A 10,000-nucleotide genomic window follows, 5' to 3' on the forward strand; every position below is an offset into this window, starting at 1 on the left:
TCAAGATCTGTTGATGTGGCATTTACTAGTGACCATGTACACAATATTCCAAGCTGCAGCCATGTTGAACAATACCCAGAGGAAAGAGAGTTAAGTCATGAAAGGAATCTGGATTCCAGTGATATTGAAAGCGATGACTCCACAGATGCAAGTGTCGGGAGTTACAATGGAAATCAAGTGCTCCTTTTTGCAGACATTGGCATCAGTACCAATTTTCAGCAGAATCCACGTCGAAGCATTGAGAATGATATCTTTGACGTGTCCCTACAGCATACTCCTGGACAAAACGCCAATGCCTCAGTGACTCTAGCAAGAGACCGAAATACGTACAACCTGCACAGATGGCAAAGTAAACACATTGCTAAATCCATTGTCGACAATGCCATAAATATGACTCTGGAAGAAATGGGAGTGTCTCCAGAAACAGAGGCTGACACATTCAAAAGAGAAAAAACAGAAATTGAAACATTTGGAATCTCTCATGCTATTCAGTCACAAGGACTCTCAGCACAACTTCACAATCCTTTGATCAGTTCCCCCTCAAGTACGGACATCTCTAGTTTGGGAGAGGATAGAGTATCTAGATCTGCCACACCGTATTCACCTGACTCACAAGCTATTGTTATTCAAGTAAATGAAAAAGAATCCAGTTTGGGGGATTCAGCTCTCCAGAATGCAGACCAGAACAGCCTGATTAACCAAGCTGTTACAATGGCAATTTGTTCACAAGGTCTTGTAATGAAAAACAGCTAATATGCATTTTATTGTCCCAGTTGTTGTATTCTCCCAGCTCTGTTTTATTTCATCAGTTATTTTATTAGCATGAAAACTTGAAGTAGTTTTATTTAATTTCTATATCTCTGTCCTCTGTCTTTTATGTGCAATAAGATAATATGCGCATATACTAAATAAAAAAAAAAGAAAAAAGAAATATATATTTATTTATACCACATGTTTTGAACATATTTTATTGATATATACATCAAAAGGACTGCAAATCAAGTCATGTCTTTTAAAATGTATTTTTCATTTTTTAAAATGATGTTTGATACATCTCACAGTCTCTGTAGCAGAGATTTTTACCTGATGACTGTCATGTTGTAATAAAAATATATTCATAAACATTAATCAAATGTGTCTTTTTGTTTGGTGAGCTTGGGACAGAAAAAAGTTTTTTGTTTTTTTCCACATTTAAAGAGTTTGTTATAACACACATATAAAGGGAGTGTAATCCAAACAAAAACTTGTACATGTGAAATATGCTTTAAAATTAAGTCTGATACACTTTCTTAAAAGTGAAAACAAACACCACCACCACCACCACCCCACCCCCCCCCCCCCCCCAAAAAAAAAAACAATGTGTCTCTGCTTGACAAGCTTGGAACAGAGTATTAAAGATTGTGTCTTTACATTTTTATCACACTGTAGACAAAAGTATCACTTGTACTGGCAGTTAGTTTATCATAGATTAAACTTTAAATGGTTTTCAGTCTGTGAGGCTATTAGTCGACTTTCAGTCACATAGTGTTTGTAACATCAGTTTGGGGACAAAACTTTCTTCTCCTGGGGCTATAAAAACACCAAAAAATTCAAAATTTAATGCAAGTCTTAAAAGGAATCTTTGTCCTTTCTTTACCTTTGAACATTTAGCAGACAAGTTGGGTGCATGTATATAATACAAAAGCTTGTAAAGAAGTCTTTACCAAAATTGAAATTTGTGGCACCTGGAAGAGTAGTTCAGGTCTTGGGGTAAGGATGCATGAAATATTCAGTATCTAGCTTAGCAATGTGGATCATATCAGGAACCATAAGAATAAAAGAGGCCTCTACCCAAACTTTAATTCATGACCCCAGAGTTCAGGTTGGGACTATATGGATGAATTAAATCTGTAAAAAACAATTCTTGTATTATGATAGCATGTTAGGTGTGTAGTTTCATTGAGGTCTGTACCAAAATTATGTACCAATTGGGTGAACAGGTTCATACAAAACATAACATTTTGAAAATAAAGATCTTGTCTGGATTGTCTCAAGTGAGCTTTTCTGATCACCCGTCGTTCATCTGTCTGTAAACTTTCCACATTTTAGACATCTTCTCCAGAACCATTGAGCCAATTATAACAAAGCATCCTTGGGTGAAGGGCTTTCAATTTTGTTCAAATGAAAAACCAGGCCCCCTTCAAAGGGGAGATGATCAAAAAAATAGGGTAGGGTCATATAAAATTTTTCTTGTAACAAAAGGAGAAAACGCAACGGACCAGGCAGGGATTTGAACCCGGGACCCTGAATCTATTTTTTGTCAGGCGCTCTACCAACTGAAGTTCAACTCGTAAGTTGTACGAACTTGCTTCTGATCCTTTTGTATATTATACACGTGTATACAATAAAATACACATGTACATTCAAATCAAGTCAACTGATCTATCTGGCCACCGGTGATTGAACCCAGCTGGCCGCTACATTCTCAAGAACCACTGGGCAAGAAAAGTTGAAATTTACATGAAAGCTTCCTGACATATTGCAGATTCAAGTTTGTTAAAATCATGGCCCCCTGGGTAGGTTGGGATCATGATATGGGAACAAAGTATTAAATGCCAATATATATATATACTAGGGAAAATCTTCTCAAGAACCATTGGGTCAGAAAAGTGGAAATCTACATGAAAGCTTCTTGACATAGTACGTACAGATTCAAGTTTGTAAAAACCAAGGGTAGGGTGGGGCCACAATAGGGATCACAGTTTTACATCCGAATATATTTTCCTCTCAAGAACCACTGGACCAGAAAAGTGGAAATTTACATGAAGCTTCCAGACATTCACAGAGTAAATTCAAGTTTGTTCATCATGGTCCCTGGGGGTAGGCTGGGGCCACAATAGGATATCAAAGTTTAATATGCGTATCTGTATTTGAAAAATCTTTTAAACTATATCTCTTGAACTGTTTAAGTAAGGGCTTCAATATTTTGTGCATTTATTCTTTACTGAAAGACCTTTCATGTGATCCAATGGTGTGCACATGCATGGCCTTCAAGCTGGACGTTTGACCTACTTTTAGTAAAATTGTAACCTATTCAATATGTGTCCTGAACTATTTAAGGTAACTACCTTTCATATCTCTTTTGGCAAGACATTTCATATCAATTTCTACCCAGAGTTATCATTTCCGCTATACTCCACTAATACCTCTGTCAACGTCTAAAAAGTATTATCAAAATGTATTAAAACTAACTTAGCATATCAAACTGTAATGATAATATCTAAGCAAATCAAACACTAGTCTGAATTTCTTAAAAGCAGAATATGGTAGATACATGTATGAAACACTTGGGCGAATTAAAAGGTTTACTAGAATAATCATGGAATTTGTTGGGTTTTTAGCTCACCTGAACCGAAGGTTCAAGTGAGCTTTTCTGATCGCTTTTTGTCCGTCGTCTGTCTGCATGTCCGTCTGTCTGTTAAACTTTTCACATTTTCGACTTCTTCTCCAGAACCACTGGGCCAATTTCAACCAAACATGGCCAAAAGCATCCTTGGGTGAAGGGCTTTCAAGTTTGTTCAAATGAAGGGCCATGTCCCTTTCAAAGGGGAGATAATCACAAAAATGCAAAAATAGGGTGGGGTCATTTAAAAATCTTCTTCTCAAGAACCACTAAGCCAGAAAAGCTGAGGTTTACATGAAAGCTTCCTGACATAATGCAGATTCAAATTTGTTCAAATCATGGGCCCCGGGGGTTAGATGGGGCCACAATAGGGGATCAAAGTTTTACATACAAATATATAGGAAAAATCTTTAAAAATCTTCTTCTCAAGAACCACTGAGCCAGAAAAGCTGATTTTTACATGAAAACTTTCTGACATAATGCAGATTCAAGTTTGTTCAAATCATGGCCCCCGGGGGTAGGATGGGGCCACAAGGGGGGATCAAAGTTTTACATACAAATATTTAGGGAAAAACTTTAAAAATCTTCTTCTCAAGAACCACTAAGCCAGAAAAGCTGAGATTTACATGAAAGCTTCCTGACATAATGCAGATTCAAGTTTGTTCAAATCATGGGCTGCGGGGATTGGATGCCCAGGGCCACAAGGGGGATCAAAGTTTTACATACAAACATATAGGAAAAATCTTTTTCTCAAGAACCACTGAGCCAGAAAAGCTGATTTTTACATGAAAACTTTCTGACATAGTGCAGATTCAAGTTTGTTCAAATCATGGCCCCCGGGGTTAGGATGGGGCCACAAGGGGGGATCAAAGTTTTACATACAAATATTTAGGGAAAAACTTTAAAAATCTTCTTTTCAAGAACCACTAAGCCAGAAAAGCTGAGATTTACATGAAAGCTTCCTGACATTATAAATGCAGATTCAAGTTTGTTCAAATCATGGGCCCCGGGGGTTGGATGGGGCCCACAATAGGGGATCAAAGTTTTACATACAAATATATAGGAAAAATCTTTTAAAATCTTCTTCTCAAGAACCACTGAGCCAGAAAAGCTGATTTTTACATGAAAACTTTCTGACATAATGCAGATTCAAGTTTGTTCAAATCATGGCCCCCGGGGGTAGGATGGGGCCACAAGGGGGGATCAAAGTTTTACATACAAATATATAGGGAAAAACTTTAAAAATCTTCTTCTCAAGAACCACTAAGCCAGAAAAGCTGAGATTTACATGAAAGCTTCCTGACATAATGCAGATTCAAGTTTGTTCAAATCATGGGCTCCGGGGGTTGGATGCCCAGGGCCACAAGGGGGATCAAAGTTTTACATACAAACATATAGGAAAGATCTTTTTCTCAAGAACCACTGAGCCAGAAAAGCTGATTTTTACATGAAAACTTTCTGACATAGTGCAGATTCAAGTTTGTTCAAATCATGGCCCCCGGGGGTAGGATGGGGCCACAAGGGGGGATCAAAGTTTTACATACAAATACATAGGGAAAAACTTTAAAAATCTTCTTTTCAAGAACCACTAAGCCAGAAAAGCTGAGGTTTACATGAAAGCTTCCTGACATTATAAATGCAGATTCAAGTTTGTTCAAATCATGGGCCCCGGGGGTTGGATGGGGCCCACAATAGGGGATCAAAGTTTTACATACAAATATATAGGAAAAATCTTTAAAAATCTTCTTCTCAAGAACCACTGAGCCAGAAAAGCTGATTTTTACATGAAAACTTTCTGACATAGTGTAACAGGGTGTTGATTGTGAATAGATTAATGATGACCAACTCCTGCTGAGGTTCTGAACAAGGCGTTTATTCAGCAAAGTATATATTAAGTTTCAAGTTTGTTCAAATCATGGCCCCCGGGGGTAGGATGGGGCCACAAGGGGGGATCAAAGTTTTAAATACAAATATATAGGGAAAAACTTTAAAAATCTTCTTCTCAAGAACCACTAAGCCAGAAAAGCTGAGATTTACATGAAAGCTTCCTGACATAATGCAGATTCAAATTTGTTCAAATCATGGGCTCCGGGGGTTGGATGGGGCCACAATAGGGGATCAAAGTTTTACATACAAATATATAGGAAAAATCTTCCTTCTCAAGAACTATACTGAGCCAGAAAAGCTGATTTTTACATGAAAACTTTCTGACATAGTGCAGATTCAAGTTTGTTCAAATCATGGCCCCCAGGGGGTAGGATGGGGTCACAAGTGGGGGGGGGGGGTCAAAGTTTTACATACAAATATAGGAAAAAGCTTTAAAAATCTTCTTCTCAAGAACCATTGGGCCAAAGAAGTTGACATTTACATGAAAGCTTTCTGACATAGTGTAGATTCAAGTTTGCAAAGAGTAGTTTGGGCCATAATAGGGACTAAGGTTTTACATGCAAATATATATGGAAAGTCTTCAGATATGGGCCAAGGTGACTCAGGTGAGCAATGTGGCCCATGGACCTCTTGTTTTTTAACCTATACTTTTAAGATTTAAAGCTTTTAAAAAACTTAAACTTGAAAAATTATTATTTTTGATGCAATTAGGTAAAAGTAAGTTTTGCCAAGGATCTTGACATTTAGACATTGACAGATGTATTGTAGCATAGCGTAATACGCCCTCTGGTGAGTGATAGATTTCATATCATGCCACCTATGTCCTTGAACTCCGAGTTTGACCTACTTTCAGAAACATAACCTATTAATTATATCCAGAACTATTTTAGGTAGCGCTTTCATATTTTGTGTATAGATTCTTTATGGCAAGACCATGTGGCACAATGGTGTTTGATCTTTTGACCTTGGGAGTTTGACCTACTTTTTAAAAAAAAAACTGACCTATTTGATATCTTCTGATTTATTTAAAGTAGGGCTTTCATATTTTGTATATAGATTCTTTATGTGGAGGATATGTAATCACAAAACCTTTTCTTGTAAGGATGAGTATAATATCGTAAGCTAATGAGATTCCTAAATAACATGAAAAACTTATTTTCATGTAATTTAGCAAAAAGCACCACTTGCAAAATGAAATTACTTGCTTTTATTTCTATATTGCTGAAATACATGTATTTATTTTATATTTACCAAAAGTTCGAACTGAATATTATAAACGGTCTTTTAAGGTATCCTCCACAATTTTATGGAATCAGTTGCCCAAGTCTGTCAGAAGCTGTGGTTCTATTACATCTTTTAAATCAGCATATTTGCAGCATTGTTTCTCAAATGAGTGATATATGGATGTGATGTATATGTATGTGTGTATGTATGTATATATATGTGTGTGTATGTATATATATATATTTTTCCCCCAGTGATATCGTGTGTGTATTTTATGTATATATTTTATATTATGTTATCTATTTTTCTATTCTCTCATTTATCTGTCTGTGAATATGTTTTATACAGGATCACAATGTAAACTAGTCATTTGTACTAATTGTGCTATCCTGTCTAAATAAAAGAATTTATTATTATTATTATTATTATTTTCATGTCATTTAGCAAGAAGCACCACTTGCAAAATGAAATTACTTGCTTTTATTTCTATATTGCTGAAATACATGTAAAAGCTCTTCGTCATGATTCTGCTCGTGTTCTTTCAAATTGATATCCATGAGTCATATTTCCATATTAAGTTCTCGCGTAAAAAAGGAATCTGCTATATGTACACGTACTACAGGTAGATTCAAGGAATAATTTGAAATAAAATTACACAACTTTTATAATTCTTGTTTAATTACTGCAGATTCCTTAATTTACGTGTGTACTTAATATCGCAAAATGACTCGTATATGTCAAATCGTGAGAACTTAAGTTCACGAGTGCTCTGTTGATCAAGATTCTTTTAAATTACATGTATTTTAGCAATATAAAATAAAAGCGAGTACTTAAATATATATACATGTATACACACACAGATTCATTTTTGGTCAAATCGGCCTATACTCTTTTAGATAAATTGTGCTGGTGTATTTGGTTTTATATTGTTCTTTGATGAAAACACAGCCACATTATAATGTTGGGATTTTATTGTTCTTTGTCAGTCTTGTACATGTACATACAAATTTTCTTGGAAACTGTTCTTGCACTACAGTTTCTGATCGAGTGTCAACCAGTAGGTAAAATTGTTCACATATCTGTAAAAATTAATCCAAGGGTTGGCAAAAGTAGATTTGATGATCGAATGGCATTAAATGATCTTCAAATCGACAGTAGCACCTCTGTTATCCAAGACTTACAGCCTTAAATGATCCGTAAATCGATAGTAGCACCTCTGTTATCCAAGACTTACAGCCTTAAATGATCCGTAAATCGATAGTAGCACCTCTGTTATCCAAGACTTACAGCCTTAAATGATCCATAAATCGACAGTAGCACCTCTATTATCCGAAACTTAAAGCAGCCATATATCGACAGTAGCACCTGTTATCTGAGACTTGAAGACTTAAAGCATCCATAAATCAACACTTAGCACCTCTGTTATCCGAGACTTGAAGACTTAAAGCATCCATAAATCAACACTTAGCACCTGTTATCCGAGACTTGAAGACTTAAAGCATCCATAAATCAACACTTAGCACCTCTGTTATCCGAGACTTTAAGCATCCATAAATCAACACTTAGCACCTCTGTTATCCGAGACTTGCAGTTTTAGAAGATTAAGTGGATTGGGAAGTACACATCCAGGTCACTCTCAGATTCTCTCAAACTCATCATAAACAACCAGAGAGCTGCTGAAGAAAACCTGCAGGATAGAAAGAGGGAAGAGGTTTCATAAATACATTGAAGTACTTCTGATGATATACAAAAGAATCGTAAACATGAAGGCAAGAAAGTCTTCGAAATTTTTCATTCAAAGTTATAGAGCTTTTGAATATATCTGTATGGTTTAATGCACATTTAGATGCACTCTATGTTACTAGTACCTGTACATGAATTATAAATGTAGTTGATACTGAATTTAATACTTTATTTGATGCATTGGCACATCATATCCCCGTTTCTTACATTGCTCTGTACAGCAGAGGCCGAGGAAATGAAACACAGCGTCTGGTTTCTGAGGAGAGAAGTTGTCTTGGCAAATGAATGGGAAAGCTGACACAAACAGAACTTCATTGCACTGACAACAATGTGCAGTGGGACAGTGAACCAGTTCTTCTATATTTTGTGGTAAAGTCACTCCATGATCACCTGAAAGAGGTTCAACACACACTTGATAAGATGAACTGCAGCTGTTGTAATGTGATGAATAGCCACATCCTTGTACTAGGCACACCCAAACAGGGGAACAGACATTGGTAAAAAATTCATGACGGGGTATAAGTGCTTAAATTAGCAAACAGGGGAACAGACATTGGTAAAAAAATCATGATGGGGTATAAGTGCTTAAATTAGCAAACAGGGGAACAGACATTGGTAAAAAATTCATGACGGGGTAGAGGTGCTTAGCAAGCTTGACCTCTAAAACTCAAAATCAATATAACATATTCTAATTTCATGGGAAGTTTGTGTTTGAATTTTCATGACTCTGGATTGAAATTAATTCAATCCTGATATCTCTCTAAATATAGATGGAGGAAGAAAGCTGATTGAGGGGTGCACCGATTTGTTGTGGAGATATAATAAGCACTTAGAATATAATACAGTATGCTGATGTTCATATTGTAACACGAAGATAGAAAATGCAGCAGACCAGACTAGGATTCAAACCTGAGCCCCCTGAATCTCTAGTCAGGTGCTCTACCAACTGTGTTATTTGGTGCTGGTGAATGACTGCCACATTCCTCCCACCTTAATAGTCTTCACACATAGAACACTTCAGCCCAGGATCTTTATCTCCCCTTGCAGGTATTTTAACCGGTCAGTTTCGGGGCCTGGTGTACAGTATCAATGTAATGGAATAGAAAAAATTTAATGGAGACTGGGATTCGAATCCCTGTTCCTGAACCACTAGTTAGGTGCTCTACTAACTGAGCTATCTGGCCATTGGTGATTGAATCTGACTAAACCACCACTGATGCAGTCATGCATTTTTAAAAATTTAACATCTAATGGAAAATGATTAAAAAATGTGTGATTCCTTTAATACTTGATTTTCAACAAGTACTTACTTTTGTCACGTATTAAAAGAACATGATGAAATGTTCTCAGAGTCAGTTCAAGCAGACTCGGCACTCTAGACATGAATTCTGCATCATGACACAATGTCACGCTTATTTCATCACAATCCCTTGAGGGATCCCTCTTCCATACCGAGAGCTGTAATGGTGATGCCAGCATATCTGTGCTCATAAGGCACATAATCTGAGAAATCTGCTTTGGCAGAATGATAATTGTTTTGTAGTTTTTCCATCTGATCTTGACATGTTGATGAGCTCTGACTGGGTGTTCCGGTGGCTCTTTAATACCACACCTGAGGATATCAATGTCCATATAATGCATAGATTGTGGTTTTCTTTAATTATTGTGGGCATTAGACTCGGAGAGGATCAGACAAAAAAATACAGTCTTTAATAATTTCATGGAAAGGTACCCCATGATCTTCCTTTATAAGGAAAAAACTGT

The 10,000-nt window shown here is 36.5% G+C and overlaps 2 protein-coding genes across 4 annotated transcripts in view; one reads left to right on the forward strand and one right to left on the reverse strand.

Annotated features, from left to right (window-relative positions):
• The window catches only part of LOC125652768 (uncharacterized), an 11,768-nt gene extending 10,640 nt beyond the window's left edge, over positions 1 to 1,128 (forward strand). For both annotated transcript variants that reach the window (XM_048882159.2, XM_048882158.2), the window contains exon 2: positions 1 to 1,128. This exon is cut by the window's left edge and continues 142 nt beyond it. In XM_048882159.2, coding sequence (XP_048738116.1) covers positions 1 to 753 — 753 coding nt within the window. In that variant the 3' untranslated portion in view covers positions 754 to 1,128.
• A 6,318-nt stretch (positions 1,129 to 7,446) lies between these two features.
• LOC125652766 (leucine-rich repeat-containing protein 28-like) overlaps positions 7,447 to 10,000 on the reverse strand; it is a 6,030-nt gene continuing 3,476 nt past the window's right edge. The window contains exons 7-9 of one of the 2 annotated variants that reach the window (XM_048882156.2): positions 9,547 to 9,848; positions 8,444 to 8,626; positions 7,447 to 8,180 (exon numbers count right to left, since the gene is read on the reverse strand). In XM_048882156.2, coding sequence (XP_048738113.2) covers positions 8,149 to 8,180; positions 8,444 to 8,626; positions 9,547 to 9,848 — 517 coding nt within the window. In that variant the 3' untranslated portion in view covers positions 7,447 to 8,148. Of the gene's footprint in view, positions 8,181 to 8,391; positions 8,627 to 9,546; positions 9,849 to 10,000 lie in introns of those variants that run through there. The other variant, XM_056166756.1, reaches the window with a different exon arrangement.

Source organism: Ostrea edulis, chromosome 5 (genome assembly GCF_947568905.1).
Source record: "Ostrea edulis chromosome 5, xbOstEdul1.1, whole genome shotgun sequence".
Lineage (NCBI taxonomy): Eukaryota > Metazoa > Mollusca > Bivalvia > Ostreida > Ostreidae > Ostrea > Ostrea edulis.